General features: G+C 44.4%; 1 protein-coding gene across 8 annotated transcripts in view; it reads left to right on the plus strand.

The window, feature by feature from the left end:
• Positions 1-20,155, plus strand: part of BEND7 (BEN domain containing 7) — an 82,779-nt gene that overhangs the window by 38,441 nt on the left and 24,183 nt on the right. For all 8 annotated transcript variants that reach the window (XM_058682180.1, XM_058682183.1, XM_058682178.1 and 5 more), the window contains one exon: positions 6,492-6,717. In XM_058682180.1, coding sequence (XP_058538163.1) covers positions 6,492-6,717 — 226 coding nt within the window. The remainder of the gene's footprint in view (positions 1-6,491; positions 6,718-20,155) is intronic.

Consider the following 20,155-nt stretch of genomic DNA (forward strand, 5'->3'; position numbering starts at 1 on the left):
GGATCTGAAGCAGACGCTCTGTTGACAGCAGCCAGCCCAATGCGGGGCTCAAACTCACGAACTGGGAGATTATGACCTGAACTAAAGTTGGACGCTCAACCGACTGAGCCACCCAGGTTCCCGAGTATGTCATTCTTCTTAAAATAAGTAATATTAAATGTACTGCTGCTTTCCACAGAAGTAGCTTCTGAAATCAGAACCTGTTCTCTTAACACCTTCTTAGCCCAATAAATACGTAATCCACTGGGAAACAGTAAAGCGGGCAATCAGTCAAGCAAACATCTGTTTATTCCTTCATTGACTCATTGAACTTCAAGTAGCATATGCTTCAGAGTGTAGGTTCCGGTACAGACTGCTTGGGGTCAGATCCTTGCTTCATCACTAGTTGGCTGGATAACCTTAAACAAGTTACCTGACCTCTCCAAGCATTGGTTTTTGCATCTGCAAATAATAATAATAGTCATACGGGGACTCTCCTATCCCCTCCTCAATAGGGATAATAAAATAGTCACTCCATAGGGTGAGGACAAAATGAGAAAAGCCACTTCATGCATGTTAGCCCAGGGCCTGGCACATGGTAAGTAGCGAATAAATGTTCCTTGTTATCCCCATTTTCCGGGGTGCACCGAGATGAATGCAAGAGTCATCGCCCTGCAAGGAGCTTAGGGAGGGAGACGTGTACGCAGTGAGGACACTGTACTGGGACATGGGCCCTAGGAGTGGCTGTCAGAAGACCACAGGGGAGCCGGGAACAGCGGGAGCTGCCCATGGCCTGGAGGGTCAAGGACAGGCTCTCAGAGGTGGACATCTTCTCGGAGCAGCAGTCTCACTGGAGTTGGGTGGAAGAATCCAGACAGTAGTGGCTGCGATCTTCCATCTTACGCATTTGGGCTCAAATATCTTGAGCATAAATCAGGCCGTAGTGCTCAGAGTCGTTAATTCACTGCCCAAGGAAGGAGAAGCTTAAAAACATCTCTGAAACACTTTGCACTATCTTATTACGCAAGAGCATGGAGAAATTTCAAGGGTCCAAATCGTGTTGTATTTTCTAAAATTAAACGCTTAGGGGTACCTGAGTGGCTCAGTCAGTTAAGCATCTGACTTCGGCTCTGGTCATGATCTCGCAGTTTGTGAATTTGAGCCCCGCATCGGGCTCTGTGCTGACAGCACAGAAACCACTTCAGATCCTCTGTCCCCCTCTCTCTCTGCCCCTCCCCTGCTCTCTCTCTCTTTCAGAAATAAACATTAAAAATAGAGAGAGAGATGGGCGCCTGGGTGGCTCAGTTGGTTAAGTGTCCGACTGTGGCTCAGGTCATGATCTCACGGTTCATGAGTTCGAACCCCACGTTGGGCTCTGTGCTGACAGTTCAGAGCCTGGAGCCTGCTTCCGATTCTGTGTCTGCCTCTCTCTCTGCCTCTCCCCTGCTACTGTTCTGCTCTCTTTCTAGCAAAAATAAATAAACATGAAAAAAAAAGTCTTCTAAAATTAAACACTTAGTTCTACCAAAATTTTATCAAATAAAAAATCTACAAAGGATTGGCCCTTTAATGACTTCCTATAATTTTTATCTGATTCCCCCTTAAATATGTGCCAGTATGTAGCTTACACATACTTTGTGATAGAACTTCTGCCCGAGCATTTTTTACTTAATACAGAGCATCTACCTTACAGTACAGTTCTGTTCATAGTACATCCAATGTAGACCCTCATCAACACAGATTCTCAGCTCCAGGTAGACCAACTAGACCAAGCCTGCCCTCCCATCCAGGGTATTCTCATGGGTTCCCAGCTCACTGGCCGTGCTCTGGGCATTGCATTTAATAAATAGTAACAGTGCTTCCTGCCAAATCTACCTGGAGCAGACCTGTGTTCTAGGAAATGATTTCAGTTTTTCTCAAATAGAAGCAGATCGTGTTTGTGAGCACAATAAAATCACTTAGGAGGGGGTTTTGGTGGCTTTTTTAAATTTCATCTCGTGAACTAAAGCTCATTTTCCTAGAAATACATCTGACGTGCTGCAAAGTAAATAGCAAACAATAATAAAGGATCATTGTACACGGAAGTATTACGAGCAGAAAGACTTAACCTCACGATCTTTCAACCATCTTATAAATTCTGTTATGTGCATTGAGCCCCAAATCAGTTAGGATTCCACAGAATCCTGACTCTTCATCCACGTTTTTTTTTTCCTTGAGCCAGTCTTAAACTTAACTAGTTAGCCAGTTGAGTATACAAACTAGGTAATTTATTACTTTTCAGTTGAAAACCTGAGACTAATGTCCAATATGAATACTCATACAGTTGTTTTTACTTCTTTAACCAATCACCACATGTAGCTAGCTATAAACATGTTTTACTGTTATTCAGCATTGTTAATACCTGATGTAAAATAGCCTGTATCAGAAATGTTGCCTCTGTGATTACTTGACATGATCTCTTTAAAATTGTTTTACATATTTTCCTTTAGATTATACAGGGGAATCACATGATATGCTCATAGGGACTGAGGGGGAAATCTCTTGATTTACCTGGTTAGGGGATTCCCCCACTCAAACTAGAGCTTGACCCCAACTTCTACTAAGCAAAGGGAGGCCACAACTGAAATGCAAAGAGAAACAAGAGAGTTAACGTCCACAGGTCCGGGTCCATGAACATTTTCAAGAGTCATTATGACTACATGTAGTTTTTGCCTTCAGAACTTTACCCAGTGCAAGATATGATGCCACTAGATAAGGAAAATGCAACATTTGATAGGCTATTGTGCTAAGTAGCTGCGGTCCTGAAAATAAGCAAGACGTCCACGAAAATCCAAATTTACAGTGTGAATTCAGACTCCTAACTCTTAAAGTGATGCCTCCAAGTGTCATAAATTCTGCCCCATCCTTTGGATGTCATCATTTAAAGATCATATGACTTCAGGAATCAACAGAATCTGTCAATTAGCGTATTAGCCATCTGTCTTCGCTGGAGTCAAATAGCGATTCTGTCAGAGGATGCCTAGTTTGTAAAATGATAATTCATTTGGAAGAGTGTGGCTCCTAGCATAGCCATCATTAGTAAGCAGAGAGGTCTCGTTTAAAGTAGCGCCGGTCAACAAAAATAAGGGGTTCTATGATACAATGGAGTTTTAACCTGTTTTTAAAAATATATGCACGGGGCGCCTGGGTGGCGCAGTCGGTTAAGCGTCCGACTTCAGCCAGGTCACGATCTCGCGGTCCGTGAGTTCGAGCCCCGCGTCAGGCTCTGGGCTGGGCTGATGGCCCAGAGCCTGGAGCCCGTTTCCGATTCTGTGTCTCCCTCTCTCTCTGACCCTTCCCCGTTCATGCTATGTCTCTCTCTGTCCCAAAAATAAATTAAAAAGTGGAAAAAAAAATTAAAAAAAAAAAAATATATGCACAACATTGTCTGTCGTTACGTGGTAGTAAGACACTGTCACTGTATTTATAAAATGGACATCAAAAAATTTCATAGTGAAAGTTTGAGATTAGTTTTCTTCATGTCTCAGAAAATAAAGCTACCCTCTCTTTTTAAGCAATCAGTTTGCTGCTTTGCGGCACCTTGTAAGACATAGCATTAGCACCCGTTACTATGAAATCTGCATATGAGAAAGGACAGAACAGGGGCACCTGGGTGGCATATGAGAAAGGACTGGACAGGCAGGAAGGGGGCAAAGGTTAGTCACCTCTGCTCCTGCCGCTGCCCTTACTGCCTCAGCTGGTAAAACTGACCCCTTTGTAAGAGGCTCATAACTGGGTGAGCTCACGTTCCTTGATCTGGAGAGAACACTTCAAAATAACAATGTTTGTCTGTCAGTAGAAAGCAGACCAGGACATGCTGACAGCTTCTGCATTAGGACAGCCTCTCAGAAATCAAGATACTATTATCCGTTAGTGAATCTCTGGGCTCCACAGAAACCTCCAGATACTTAGTTTTAGGAGTCGCAGCAAATGCTAGAAACAGTAACTGCGTCTCATAAAATGCTATCCCGTCCCTTCCTCGATGATGCCCACCCCTCACCCCTCACCCCTCACCCCGAGGCAGACGTTCACCCACACTTCCTGTGTTTTGGGATAAAAGGTCTCTAAATCAGTATTATTTTCAAATGGATGAATTTTGAGTGAATTCTTACACAGTGTTTTGTTTACTCTGTATTCTGACAAATAGCTATTGGGCAGTGACTGGGCGTTTGGCACCGTGAATACAAACAAGCACACATTCTGATGAGAAGCACAAACTGCCAAGCAAATAAATGCAGTGTGGAAAGTGCCGGAAACACAGTTCACAGACAAGGCTGAGTATGTGAAGGAAGGAGGGCTCATTTCGCCTGATGGCTAGTTCAGGTCACTATTCCTCAACCCGGGGTCAAGTCCTCCAGGGTGAGTCCAAGGGCAAGTTCTGGGAGTCTCAGGTCAGGTGGCTGAGCTTTAAGCACCTGTTGAATGGTTTCCCAAGTTCAACAGAGATAGATGAATGAGTTCAGTTGGTGTTTCCCCCTTTTGACTCCTGAAAATTTGAAAGCTTCAATACCACCCTAGCCCCTCAGATAGCTGCTTCTGTAAAGGAAATTGGGACTCTTTTTTTTTTTTTTTTTTTTTTTTTTTTAATGGCTTGTAAATGATACATAGGAGCACGGAGCAAAAATCTGAGATCAATTCATTTAGAATAAGGTCTAAATGCAGCCAGCCATAGGATATGCAGAGCAAAACTCTGGTTATGAATAAAAACTTCCCCTTAGATTATGATGATAAAAGTCTCTCAATGTGATATTTCCACATTGAATCATTCAACAAACCTGCATTGAGCATCAGGTGGTGTGACAGCTTCTTTTCCAGGAGTTGGCAGTGTAGCCTCTGGCTCCCAGCCACACACACACACACAGACTTTTACCAACTGCAAGACCCAAAACTCAGCAATCAGTCTGACGCCACTGCCCTTACGGTGATATTTACCAAGCATCCAGGGACTAAAATTTGAAAGGCAAAGTGAGGCAGAGAAATGAGACGACCTTGTGGATAATCCAGTCGAGAATTGCATTTGGAAAAGGCAGGACCCAAACTTCCACGTCATCAGAATCATTTGCAGTCTCCTCTGGACCCTCTTTACTCCGACTGTAGTGTGTTAGGCATTGTGGGAAGCACGAGGCCAAACAAAAGTGATAATTCCTATTCTCCAGGAGAAAAACTAATCCCGGATCCTCGTGTTCGTAATATGGTTTTAAAAATCCAAAGGAGTGCCGGGCTTGCAAAGTGATTAAGTATGGTTATCCAAGAACAAGCTTTTGTAACACATCTTAGAACCAATGAGATGTTCTTCTGACTTTTTTCCTAATCAAAGTTTACCAAGTGCATCTCATCATGTTACTGTTTTAGAGTTATCATTATAATCAACAGCAGATGACTTAATAGCTTAGATTATGACTAATGAACTTCTGCCCATTCGACAAGAACTTATTGAGTATTTACGATGTGCCAGGCCTGAGCGATACAGAGTCTGACTTACAGGCATCAGGAAGGGCCACAGTCTGATAACTAATTATACGGTATAATAAATACACCCATAAATAGCAGTGACAAAGAGTGGATGGCCACCTCCACGGGAAGGCATTTATTCTAAATGTTCGCTGGGCTGCCGAATGAAAAGACAAGCACTCCGCGTCCACGAGTGCTGACAGACAAGATATTATTACTGTCTGAGCGTATTTCACACTACTTAGTCCAAGTTGAAAGGCGCCTTCCAAGTCTCCTGCTTCAACATCCCAATCGGAAAATCCCTGATGGGGAGGCAATGTGACCAGAGCATCGGTTTTCCAGTGGCGCTCTGAGACATAGCTTCAGATTCTCCTCCCAAAAGTAGCGGCGAGAGGTGGAATTGAATTACCTTGGGCACCTGCTCGTTGTTTTTATTTATTTTATGGGTTAGTTTACATAAGGTTTCACTGGAGGAAAAAAAAAAAAATACAGTTCCACAGCTGGAAACCACTGGCATGGGCCTGTGGGGCAGTCCGATGTTTGTGTCCGTACGCAAATGAGATGATTTAATGTTGGGGAAAGTAGTCTGGAAAGTGTAATGCACTGAGCACGTTTAAATTATTTTTAAGTCATTTGGTTACCATCTCTTGGGACCGTAGTGCCTTCACTTAAAAAAGGAGGGTGTTCCACCCAGAAATTTCCCATCCCGTGTAGCTTTACAATTACAGGAGTTTGTGATTATCCTCTTTCTCTTGACTGTTTTCGGAGACGAGAATGCATTTTCAGCGTGCTCCTCTCCGTTGCTTTCGAAGAGACTTAATGCTGGAATTAGAGCCTCGTATTTTGTAATAACTAGTCACTGGTTTTATAAGTCGCAACTACTGGCACACAAAAGCCAAAACCATATCGTACGCAGGGTATGGACACTTCAGTAGCTAGTGATGTTCTTCTGTTGCACATATGCCCAAAGGCGCATGCTTCAAATGTTGCTTTTAATGAAATATTTATGTTCTTTTTGGTAGCCAGAAGTGCAACTTGCTGAAGGCTTTGATGTGTTCATGCCTAAATCACAGCTGGACTCTATATTGTCAAACTACACTCGCTCAGGAAGCCTTCTGTTTAGAAAGCTGGTGTGTGCGTTTTTCGACGACAAGACTTTGGCTAACTCCTTACCGAACGGGAAGAGGAAAAGAGGACTCAACGACAACCGGAAAGGACTAGACCAAAATATCGTGGGTGCAATAAAAGGTTGGTCTGCATCATTTCATTTTATGGGTTCTTGGTTGAGCTTTGCCTTCTTTTCATAAAGACGCAGCTGAAATTGTACTCAGCTAACTGGAAGCGAATTGAATTTGCCCTTGGCAGTTTTCACCCGCTGGTGTGGCTTTCCGGTATGACCTCTGACACTCGCCACCCCGAGTATCACTAGAATTTGGTATTTCAAGGGTGATGTTGGCTTGTTAAAAATCATCATTTCAGAGCCAGTTTGATCTGCTGCAGAACCAAAAAGAAGTGTTTTTCTTCATTGTCTCTTAACATGAAAGTATCTTTCTTCGTAGTAGTTTCTCACTAAGAACTTCACCAGAATATGATTTTGACCTAAATTGTTAGTTATAAATAAGAATAAGGCTCTGATGCTTTTTTGAAAACAGTTCTCTCCAAAGTTTGGAAGTTGCTTTATGAGGTCATTGCTTGTAAAGACTATTTATTTATTTATTTATTTATTTTTATTTTAATTTTTTTCCAACAAGGCTCAGTGAGGAAGTTTTAACAAACATTAACATTTTTTTTAATGTTTTATTTATTTTTGAGAGGCAGAGCATGAGCAGGGGAGGGAAGGAGGGGCGGACAGAGGATCCGAAGTGGACTCTGCACGGACAGGAGCGAGCCGATGTTGGGCTCGAACTCACGAACCGCAAGACCATGACCTGAGTTGAAGCTGGATGCTCAACCGACTAGGCCACCCAGGCACCCTTCTAAAGATACTTTAAATGTCAGTGACCCCACTCTGAAGGCAGATCCCGTGTACCTCCACACATCCCTGGCCTGCTCTGCTCCCTCTGGTTGTGTATGCAGTCATGCCAGCTACATGCAGAGAAAACCATGAGTCTCCCCGCCCCCCCTTAGCGCTCATGAACAGGTGCCTGAATTCCACTGCGTCACAGCAGCCAGGCAGGTGCAAGTATGAGTTCATTTACATCCAGTTCCACATCCTAGACCTATTTCTTAACTTTGAAATGTCCGTGGATAGGACTCTGATAAATGTAATTTCAGGTAATAGAAATATTTAAATGTTATTTTTTTTTAATGTAAATGAATTCTCAAATATGAACACAGCTACCATGAAAGTGGAATTTGAGGATCAGGCCTTAATTTACACTGGAATCACTGATAAGGATTCTTCACTGCTCGGTCCCGGCCTCGCGTGGCTTGTGGGCCGGGACTGGACCCAGAGAGCCTTCCTGCCTCACTTCTGCTTCCTGTTATCTTGCAAAATGAGTAAATGAATTTAATAGCGCTTTAAGGATACTTGGAAACCCACAATTAACTTTACAAAATATTGTGATTTTTTTCTAAACAGTTAGCAAGTACCAAACAGCCTTTGTTGGTGGCCAGAAGGACGTAAGCCTTCAGTAACAGAAAATTTATCATCCTCCAACAGAGTTTTTTCACTTAAAGTGACAGTTGAGTTGTATGAAATAAGCAAAGCTACAGAGACATTACAATCCCTGTCATTTCTGAAAAAGATGATTCAGCCTGAAGTGACACTAAAAACAAGATTACTGAATTTGAAGAATGGTCAGTGATGTAACTGAGACCAGCTAAAGTTGAGAAGGGTCTCATTTCCATTTAATATGTTTGGAGCCTTCTAGAAACACGAGGGTCAGGCTGATGACGCTTTTTAGGCTGAAGCTTTTAAACACGTTGAAATGTAGCTAGGAATTGTTTTAATTTCCTTCTTTTCAGGACAGTGTATTAACAGTATGCAAGTATTTGGAAATGAGGGAACTGTAAATGACAGTAGAGGAGTTACCTTTATACTAGATGGTAATGAAACATGTCATTACAAGTAGAGTGATAGGGGTTGCTTCTGCCATTTTCAGTGGAGACTGGACATCATACGATAGTTTGAAAAAGTGTAGTGCACAGAGAAATAGAGAACATGCCTTAATTTTCTTCACAGCCCTACTCTTTAGCTAGAAATAAAAATGGTAACAAGGTGGGCCATCTGGGTGGCTCAGTTGGTTAAGCGACTGACTTCGGCTCAGGTCATGATCTCGAGGTTCGTGAGTTCGAGACCTGCATCAGGCTCTGTGCTGACAGCTCAGAGCCTGGAGCCTGCTTCGGATTCTGTGCCTCCCTCTCTCTCTCTGCCCCTTCCCTGCTCATGCTCATTCCTCCCCTCTCTCTTTTTCTCTTTCTCTCAAAAATAAATAAACATTTTTAAAAAAGGATAATAAGGCTTCTGCTCCTCATACTCAATAAAGCAGATTATTCAAATCAAAGACCTTAAGTTTTCCATACACTGTTTTGTTGAATTAAATCTGGCATTAAAATTCTATTAAAACAACAAAAACACTTTAAAATGGACAGAAACCCAACCATAAGCCACCAACTTAAGTCAACAAATACTGTATATTCACTTGTTTCCTTGTAGGATTTACTCATAAACATATATTTTGATCTAGACTTTCCCCCTGGGTACAAAAATAGTACATGCTTGTAAAAAATCCAAACCATAAGAACGTATAGAAAGCTAAAAGGCCTCCATAGTCCCACTCTTCAGAACTTACTGCATACATTCCTACACTCTTTTTTTTTTTTTTCCTAAAATCTTTATTCACAATATGGGTATGGTATCCGATTGGTCTTTCTTAACAAGGACATTCTGTTTATACTGGTCAGCCAACATCTTTACCTGATTTATTCTGATAATTTCTTGTAAGCATCTTGAGGACAAGCTGCAATCTTAAATATGTTTGATTACCTTTTGTGCTTCACTGAGAGCTTTACATATAGTAGGGTTTCCATCAGTACATGTTGGGTGAGTTTTTATTTTTTATCTTGACTTTGGCCCTAATTCATTGACCTAATAGTTCTGGTACTAAATACCCATCCTTATGTCTTCTTCCAACCAATCTGAAATGATAGAGATCAAAAATGTTATAAATTTCTCCCAGTTTTAATAAAATGCCAATGAAAGCAAAAAAAAAAAAAGGGGGGGAACCAAAGTGCAGTATAAATTTGGGTACAACTCTCTTAATTCTTTGATACTTTCTTCCTTAATTTCCTTAATTCCTTTGATATTTTTTTCCTTTAGCTGCAAGTTTATTAACCCACATATTACGATATAGGGTGGTTTTTGAAAGCAGCTAGTAATTGAAGGTTACTCTACCCGGTTTTTCTTGCTACTTATTGGTAGAGATAAAAGGGGAAATTTACTTCCCCCAGCCCAAGTCTTTTGAATCTGAGTAATCTGGGCAAGTGATAAAATGGTTTCTTTGTACACAATAGCAGCAAAGCTACTCATGTTACCGTTGGTGTCTGCCACTTAATTTAAAAAAAAAAAAATTTTTTTTAATGTTTATTTTTTAGAGAGAGAGTCAGAGTGTGAGCAGGGGAGGGGCAAAGAGAGAGGGAGACACAGAATCCGAAGCAGGCTCCAGGCTCTGAGCTGTCAGCACAGAGCCTGATGAGGGACTCGAGCTCACAAACCATGAGATCACGACCTGAGTCAGACACCCAACTGACTGAGCCACCCAGGTGCCCCTACCACATACTTTAACAAAATTTTATAGATATGAAGTATTGTCTTTCCTCCTCTATCCTTTAGGGGATAGTGCACCAATACTGTATTAGTTTCAAAAGTCCTGCAACTCGCAATATACAAGACTGGTCAATTTTATTAAATATTAGAACTAAAAATAACAGCAGATGCTGACTTTGTTTCAAATGAAGTGACTATGTTGGTTAAAACAGCAGTGGAGGGGGGGGAGACAAACAAAAATCTGTAAAACGCTTATAATAAGAACAGAAATGGACTGAAGAAGAATCTATTGTGGGATTATTAACAAAGCTCTTTGTAGTGATAATTAATATTCCCCCTGACAGTATCTTGAAAATAAAACATAAGCCTCTTTGTAGAGATCACATTTTTGACATATTTTCCTCTGTTTTATGGTAGTTAACACTTTCTGGTAATTCATTAGAAATTCATTTATAAATATGATGCAAGGTATTGATGATGAAAGGGTCTTTAATGAGAAACAGTCACCTGAGCACTTTGAGTCTAACTCTGGAAAGCAGCAACTTACGATCTGATTAAGTGGAGCCTTAGATTTTAGTGCCAAGGATGGTTTAGTATCTTGAATTTAATTCAGAAGTGATTTCATGACCAGGATGTAGAATGGAGGTCAGTACCCAGGTATGCTGTCCTCACTTCGTGCTACACCTGCTCGAGGCCAGCTAATTCTTGATATCAGATGTCAGGAAACCACGCAGTGTGCCTTAGTGAGAGTTATTTGAATACTGATACAATCCTCGGATCTGGTGCTCTTCAGAAGACATAGTTGCAGCGAAGCAATTTGTAATAATTTTTTAAATGTTTACCTATTTTTGAAAGAGAGAGAGACACAGTGAAAGCGGGGGGTGGGGGGGGCGCAGAAAGAGAGGGAGACACAGAATCCCAAGCAGGCTCCAGGCTCCGAGTTGTCATCCCAGAGCCCGACGTGGGGCTCGAACCCATGAACCACGAGATCATGATCCGGGCCCAAGTTGGACACTTAACTGACTGAGCCACCCAGGCGCCCCGCAGTGGAGCGGTTTTTAGAACCCGGGTTAGGGTTTTTAATTCAGCTTCATAGTGATTAGTTGAGAAAGTTTTATTACTATCAAACTCTGCTAGATTCTTGAATCTTCTTGCATTCAAAGGAAATGATGTGCACCTGTCAAGTGAAAGACCTGGTCGACTGCTTCCTTAGTTTACTTTGTTTACTCCGTGCAACCCCCGTGTGCAGCCCAAACTGTGGCTCCCCTGGAGGGTAGTCAGTGCCGATGGTCCGCTGGGGTCAGAACCTCCCTGCGAAGGAAGGGAGCTCTTGGTTGGTGCTCCTCCAGAAACTGAACTGTGCCTCTAACAGGGTTAGAGAGCCCGACCACAGTCGGCATCACCCCCTCAGAGGCTCTGGCCAGCAGACCACCAAAAGCTCGCGTCTTATTCCAGCAACTCTGGGGACCTGTGGGGTCTGTGTGAGTCCTGTCACAATACTTTCACCTTCTGTTTTTATTGTACGTCGTCACCATTCTGCTTTCAGTTTGACCTCACAGGGATGTAAATTAATATGGTTGGGGTAGAATTTACGTCCACTCTATCATTCATTTCTTGACAGTAAGTTGTGTGTATCCTGAGAACTTTCTGTAAGACCAGGGAGGGAACGTCGGCTTGGGCTTGAATGTCCTAACAGCGCTGGTGATGTGCTCTTCATTTACACGAGAGGAAACTGAGGCTGTGAGAAGTCAAGTCAGCTTCCTTAACTTAAAGATACACAGGAAGTGGTAGGGCCGAGATTTAACCCCAGGCCTGTCTGGCTCCAAAGCCACTGTTTAGCACAGCTCATTGCTTTGGAGTATCTGGGAGGAAAAAAGAAAAGGTATCCCAACTTTAAATTTCCATCTCAAAATGCATCATTTTGGATTCTTTATAAATTCCCCTAGGAAAGTCACCATACTAATCATCTAAAACGACTCAGTCAGTCACTGTGTATGCAAAGCACATTCAGAGTGAATTTCTGGGTAAAAGGGTAGCTTTACCTCAATTTACTCTCTAGCTTCTAGGCAGGTCTTCCCCGGAAGCTAGTGATCATCGGTCCCATCATGCTAGGGAGGAGAACAGAAGTGTGATCCCTTCCCCAAGGAAAAGAGTCACAGCTCAGACTCTTGCAGCATACAGGACCACAAAGAAAGAGCTTGAAAGTCACGCTGCACGTAAGTAATTTTTCAAAGTTGCCTGTAAATTACATTTTAGCTGCACTGTTTGGCAGTTGAAACCAACTGATGAATGCTTTAATTCAGGAATCCTTTTGGAAGATAAATCATCGTTTGTTAATTTATCTGTTCGTATTTTGACATATCAGATCAGCTTAAAACAGGATACGCTGCATAATGTATAACAGCAAAATAATACGTAACAAGTCTATAATTCTCTCACACACACAGCCCGTCTCTCAGCTTTGTGACTCTTACACAGTTGTTGATTATTTTTCCCCACTCTTTATGGAGGCCCCGTGACAAGTAGGTGGTATTGAATCTTAGCCATTCTATGTGTAGAGCCCTGTACGTTCAACCCCTTCCATGGCGGGTCTCGTATTTTAGCGTGCATCAGGATTACCTGAAGTGTCGGTTCAAAATTCAGATTTCTGGGTCCCATCCTCGGAGACTGATTCAGTAGGTGTAGGGTAGTCCCAGGAATCTGCCTTTGAACAAGGCAGATGGTTTGACACGACCCTTGGAGAATCCGAGCCATCGAGCTCCTGATGCTGATGGCCGATTCTATCATACAACAGCCCTCCTGGGAAACCGTCTCCTTCCTCTGTTCCTTAAGAACAGCCCTTTTTCTGAAGGCTGCCCCGCTCGTCTCCTGGAACAAGCGAGACGACAGCGCGTGTCGACGCCTCTCATCCTTTTAAACCTCTGGGGTTCGACGTTATTCGTGCCGGCTGTGTTGTGCAAGGTCCTCGTTTCAGACATGCCTGTGGTACCTCACCAGGACTTCCCTGAAAAACTGCCTAGTTTACCAAGGCGGGCGAAAGGCCTTTCCAGACTTCAGCACGACTCGAACATCTGGATCCCAGAACAAATGTTGTACAGTTTTCCCTATTAAAGGCTTGAAGAAGGCGTGGCCTCCCTTGTGGGCAAGTTCCCGGCCAGTCTCCTGGGCCGCAAGTTTAGAGCACTTACTTCGCCAGCTTCTTCACCAAACAGTGTGACACCAAAAAACATCGTCCTTGCTGCTTCTCCACGCCTGGATAAGTCATGAGAACAACCAAAACCTTCTCAGTATCATTGACCTCGCACACGCAGAAATCATCAGCAGGCGTGAAAGCTCTGTTAACGGCCCCCACCTTGGTGCCCACCCGCTGTGAGCCAGGAACGTGTGATTTACGGCTGAGTAAGGCATGGCCTCTGACCTTCAGACGCGTCAGCAGTGAGCCACGCACACAGAACTGTCCCCCAAGGCAGAATAAAATGAGCGTCAGAGTGCCCGTTCCTGAATGGAGGGAGAAAGCACAGAGGACGGACAGCCATGGAAGAGAAGGCCTCACACAATAGGTGACTCTGAACCAGACTTCACAGGATGGGAAGTGTGTCCCGTGCAAAGGGATGAAAAAGTTGACTACAGAATACGTTTAATGAAGTTTACGTTAAATAAAACATGGGTGAAAGCCTTCCGCCACCAGAACTGTTTGAAGTCTGTTCAAGTTGATAGGCCTTGAGTCCTCACCAACCTGTTTGTTTACCTGGAAGCATTTAACTCCGTGAATATAAATATAAACGCCAGTGAAACAGGCCCGGGATAAACGCCAGTTTAGCCCCCCGGCAGGGGGGGGGGGGCGGTGTGTCAAGCAGAAGCTGCTTTTTAAAGCTTCTTCCTGAGCTTCCGAAGGCAACATCCCAGACCTGATGAAGCAGAATTGGGGGATTGGGGCCACAGCAAGTCAAAAGTCTGTTCCTGCTTTGTCCCTGGTCTTCCATAAGCTCAAAAAGGAATCTCACCCTCCTCAAAATTACACATCCTTTTGCTTGCCATGTAAGGCACAAATAAGAGGTGTGGGGAGATCTGTTAAGAAGGTCACGGCTTTTGGGGTCTTTATCCAGCCTCTCACATAATGGGCAGGAACCAGTTGTAGGTTAACTTGCAGGGATTCAGCTCTGACTCCCAGTCACCGAATTCTTACAAAACCTGCGTTTTAACACCCCTGCTGGGGTTGACAAAGACAGCCTCCTGTCAAGAGAGATCAGTTTCTGTAGCACAAACGGGGCCACTCCAGTGTCATCGTTGCACAGGGTTACAGGTACCCCCTTCCCGTTGTTGACATTGTCGACTTGCGTACTTATTATGACAGTTTTCTGGCAGATTCAAGTAAGAATGTCGCAAGGAAGGGGTGTCTTCCCGGTTTGCACAGTGGCACCATATGGGCCAGCCAGGGCCCCGGAAATAGAAAGCAGTGTTTTCTGTATAGCCCATCTCCTTTTTCCGTGGATCCCGCAACAGATTGGCTGATCTCAAACGCCTCCCCACCCCTCCCGCCAGCGTCACAATGTAATGCCACATCTCTGTTTTCTTTCCCATCGTGGGGAAGCAGAATTGCATAAGAAGTCCAGAATTGGTGAAATTATGGTCCTCATCACTTTTCTCCTGGACCTATAGTTGGTGCCCATAATCTGGCAAATGTTTCAGTTCAGTTCCATGAATGGTCATTGACGATCTCATATGAGATATGCCTCAAAAATCTGAGAGATGCAGGAATTGATACTCACTTGAATTCCCGCCATAGAAGTGCGTATGCAAATGATCATGGAATGCATACAGTCCCTGCAGTATTGTGGACTGATGGTAAGCCCACCCAAAAAACAAACAAACCAACAAAGGAAAAGAAAAAAACTAAGAATAAGTCAGCTTCCATTAAGAAAACCCCTTGAAAATCCATCGACCTTCACTTAAAATTGAACCGAGCGCTGTCATCGATTTTGCCTGCCTTTTTTTTTTTAATTTTTTTTTTTTTTATTTTTTTTTCAACATTTTTTACTTATTTTTGGGACAGAGAGAGACAGAGCATGAACAGGGGAGGGGCAGAGAGAGAGGGAGACACAGAATCGGAAACGGGCTCCAGGCTCCGAGCCATCAGCCCAGAGCCTGACGCGGGGCTCGAACTCACGGACCGCGAGATCGTGACCTGGCTGAAGTCGGAAGCTTAACCGACTGCGCCACCCAGGCGCCCCGATTTTGCCTGCCTTTAAGACATCTTTGTATAAAAGCAAGCGTGGCTGTGTCTATCCCGTTAAAAGCGCCCTTAGAGGAGAAAGGTGTTGCCTCTTGGAAGCAGCCCAGTCTTCCCAGGGGCTGCACCCCTACACTCAAGTCTCCCGTTACACTGTGTTTCCAGGCTCTGTCTTTCCTGCATCTGGCTCTTGGTTCGATTCTGATGCTTCTCTATGGCCGGCTCCTGGTATTTCTCAGAACCTTAGCCTCCCCTCCTCAACCCCTTCCTTTGATCACCGAGTAAATCCAGTATTCCGTAAGTACCTCCCACCGCACCTCTTCCTCACCACCCACACCATCAGCCTAGCCATGTGCAGCTCAGTGAGGGCCGCTCCTCATTAGAAATGTGCACAGAAGTCAGGAGCGAGTGAGGCCGGAGACGGTGGGGACTAAGACACACAGAACATTCCAGCTCAATCGCAGGGCTTGGGGCCCGGCCTGGTCTTTTTTTGAAAGAGTCACGTGTGCCCCTCTTACCCCCACAGCCTGAACGGCGGCACAGGGCTTCTAACAGAACTCCCCGGAGGTGCCTACATTCTGCTTGCTACCTCTGAAAGCTCGGAATCCTCATCAGTGCCTTTTTGCCTTTGCCGCTAATCCCCCTCCTAACCCAGCCCTGCCGGTTCTTTTTGTCCTTGCTCCCTCGCCCCTGGTCTTCCGCTCCTCTGACGCCCTCCTAATCTAGCTGGGCATCACCTCGTCCTTGACGCTCTGCAAAAACCTCTGTAAATATCCTTCCCGCCCTGCGTTTCCCCCTCGAGTGCATGCTGTATTAGGATGTGACCAAGTAACACCTTGTAAAACAAAATTTCCTGACGTTTCCCCACCCAGCCCCTCTTTGCCCATGACGTCAAGTGCAAACTCCGGCCATTTCCAGACTCGCCATCACTGGGTTTCTCTCTCCTTGCAACTACATGTCTGAGTGCTCCCTCCCACCAGGTGACCAGCCCAGTGCTGGCGCTGTTTCTCACGCATCCCGTCCTCCTTGTGGACCGTGAGTTACGCTGTGTTCCCAGGTCTGTGATGCTCTGCTCCTTCTCTCTGAGCGAATCCAGCTCTTCACGGTCTAGCCACCTCGCATGACCTCTACCTCGAGATTTTCTCCAGGTCCCAGCCTGCACTGATTTCTGTTTTCCCTGCATTCCTAGAGCACACGTTACCAAGGCTTAACCCTTCACTTTGCTACTCATGGCTTATGTGGAAAATGACAGGGTCATTTGTTTCCCAAACCATGACACTTTGGAGAGTGAAAATGGTCCTCTTAACCATTTCACCGGGAAAACGGGCATTCTGAACCGTCCTGAACAAATCAGGATACGCGGTCATCCTATTTATGTTTGGGCATCTTGTCTCCTCAACAAGACCACAAGCCCCTGTGGGGTAGAGACCATGTTCTGTATTTGCTCTGCATATGCCTTGTCACATGAAACAGTGCCACTCACATAATTAATGATGAATGAATATAGGAAGAAAGGAAAGAGAGACAGAAGGAATGAGGCGGTCAATTTCTCTTCACTGAAAAACGTGGCTTCTTAAAAATGTAAATACAACTCCACTACATCGGATGGACACAGGGCACGAATAATGGGATAACGACACAGCTTCTCCATGACGACTCGGAGGAGGGCAGCTGAAATCAAAGACGGCAGAATCTAAGTCTGAAGGTGCGAAGAAACACCAACAGACAAATCGAGTGGTACCCAGCAGTCGGCCAGATTGCATCAAGGTGATCCCGGATATTACACCCAGTTTGGACAGGGGAGGCTCTGAAAACTCTTGATTGTTGCTGAATGTCCTAGAGCAGCCTCCACGGTAGGTAATGTGGAGAGACTAGTGGGTCACGCTTCCATTCACACCGGAGAGTAATTCTCTTCCAAACGTTAAGTATAATAATGGTATTACGGGACCATGATTTGAATAAACCCAATAATGGAAGCCATAAGCAGGCCTGGTAAGCCATTTCCTGCTTTGGCCATCTCAAGACTTCTTGATACCTAAGGATGCTTATCCATCCATGTGGTTTTTTGGCCCTCAGCATCATGGCACCGTGGCGCCTCAAGGACAGTATCAGAGAGAACTCTGAGAACTTTTATTTCGACAGCCTCAAAATATGAGCTCCCAACTCTCCTATGACTGACCTCAATGAGGAGGGAGTTGTCACCATTAAAACACAACAGAAAACAAAAGCCTCGCTCTGAGGCATCGGGCCAGTCCTGACACCCAGTGTCGTCACCCTGAGGTCACACCGCCACACGACAGCCATGGGGGGAGGGGCAGGGATGGTGGCAAGTGGGTTGATCTGGTGACCGAATCCTCATAGGCGAGACCCTGTCGCTGCCACTGCCCTCCTAGCTCCTTGCTCTTGTCTTCATACCTCGGCCGTCCCTGAGTGGTAGTGAAGGACAGAATGGTACCTGAACTTCTGGAACGTGCCCTAACGGACTCTAGGACTGTGAGTGCAGCTTCCAGCCTTACTGCTCAGGGCGTGAACTCTGGACTTCGTGGAGTGACTTTGAAAGTTCCTACTGCAGGGAACCCAAGCTTTAAAAACGGAGAGGCGAACTCAGTACTTTCTCTTCATCGTGTCTGTGCAGAGCGGACAGACACAGAAGCACTGTGAGCGGCCGAGCTCAGGCAGAGGGAGCACTGGTGTCCGTGTGGCCCTTCTGCCACTTGCCTGACTCTTTGAACGGATGATCCTCTCGGCTCTGATCTGTAAAATAAGTGACTTCTATATTTCCAAGATGCCTTCCAAATAGCATTTCTATAAATCTGTGATTCTGAAACATTCTTCTTTGCCCAGAAAAGGGAGTAAATAGTAAAACACCATGACATCAGAACTTGTTATTATCCAGACCTTAATATCTCGCAGATATAATTTATTCCGTTGAAATATAGCAAACATGTTAAACAAACATGTGCTGTAGCAGCAAGCCAGGGGAAAGTGTTAATCATATTTCCCACCAAGCCGTATTATAAATGAGCCCTGCTGAGGGCTCTCTTAAGTCGAAGTAAATTTAAAATTAACTTTGTTTAATTTGAGAAACCACTCAAGGCACTTTCTTGTAGACAGAGATGCCATTGTAGCAAAAGGAAGACAAGAGTATTGTTCTTTTCCGCCAGACTGCCGTGGCCTCAAATCTTTGAGAACCGCTGTGATTAAACAAGATTGCTCAGACCTCAAAGTCCCACCAGTTGGGGGGTACTGAAAAGGAGCCTTGTGGGTGTAGATTTACTCCTGATTCTGCCATGAAGGTCTTGAAACATGACCTCTCGGAAAAAAAAAAAAAAAAGGTGGGGATTGGCTAATTTTTAAACTCTCTCCCAGTTCAGAAATTCCATGCTTCCGTAATCTTAGTCCAGATTCTCAGAAGCAAACCTAGAGAATTAAATAAATATAACTGGGAATCAATTTTCTGGATAGGTAGGGCCCTTTCCATTACAACAACCAACCGAAAATCGTGGCCCCACACAGGGATCGGCACTAGGGGACCAACAATTTGACCGTCAGCATGGTCAGGTTTCGCTCTCCTCGACCAGCTGACTGCCCTACAGTCTCTGGCATAGATAATTCGGTAGAATATTCTCATTTCATCAATAAACACGTTATTGTTGGCCTCACTGTATTTTCTTCACGTGTGAGTTAAAGATTTCGTTTTTAGGCACTTTAGTTGACGGACTGTGCTAAATCTCATTGTTAAATGAAATCCGAAATGAACTTCGAGGGCTCAGGGTCATCTCAAGACCTGTGGCCGTTTACCGAAGGAATTCTTGACTTCTTTCAAGTTAAGTCACAGACCAGAGCAAAATGATTCTCAGGTTTATTCTGTCACCAACTGCTGCCTGACCTGTGCCGGCCACGCACGAGACAGCCGTGATCTCTGCCCCTGCCGAGCGCGGCATCTCGGTGATCGCTAAGCGTTGTTATTTTGAAAACCACGGGTTAACGAACTCGGGGCGGTGGGGGGGGGGGGGGGTGGCTTGCCTGGGAAGGTCACATCTCAGCCGAGACCTGGGGGGTGATGGACTGATGCTTTTAGGCAGGCAAGCTGAAGCCTTCTCCCGGCTGACCCTGAGGGAGAGCGGATAGAAGCAGTGGATTGAGGTCCGGTCAGGATTGATGTCACGGCATTGTCCTAGGAGAAACTTTCTGATTCCTTCATAGGCTGGCATTTGTCCCCGTTAGCAGAAGTGGGAATAATAGTATTCCTCTTCATCGTGAATGTGTTGAAGACATTTTCCAAGATTCATTTTCTCTCCACCTTCCCACCGAGATTAAAAACAGATGTTATATTTAGTTCGCACCCACCTTCTTTATTTTTTTAAAAAATCAAAACGTTCTGCCTTCTATATCTTGTCTGTCTTCCTCCCGCTCCAAGTAACCTGAAGTTGGTGTGAATCTGTCCCATTTATGTTTTTCTATGTTATTGCCTAGGTGTGTGTCCAGAAATCCCATTGACTATGGTCTTATGAATTTATGAACCTACATACACAGCCTCATACTGTACTTTTGCAAATTTGTGTCCTTTTTTTCCCCAAGATTTATCCATCTCAGTATATTACGAATCTCATTTTTTCATCTTAACTGCAAAACCATACAAAGAAAGCAATTTTTTTCTCCAGTTTTCTATTCTACTAAAGGACAGT

The sequence above is a fragment of the Neofelis nebulosa genome, chromosome 8 (assembly GCF_028018385.1).
Source record: "Neofelis nebulosa isolate mNeoNeb1 chromosome 8, mNeoNeb1.pri, whole genome shotgun sequence".
NCBI lineage: Eukaryota > Metazoa > Chordata > Mammalia > Carnivora > Felidae > Neofelis > Neofelis nebulosa.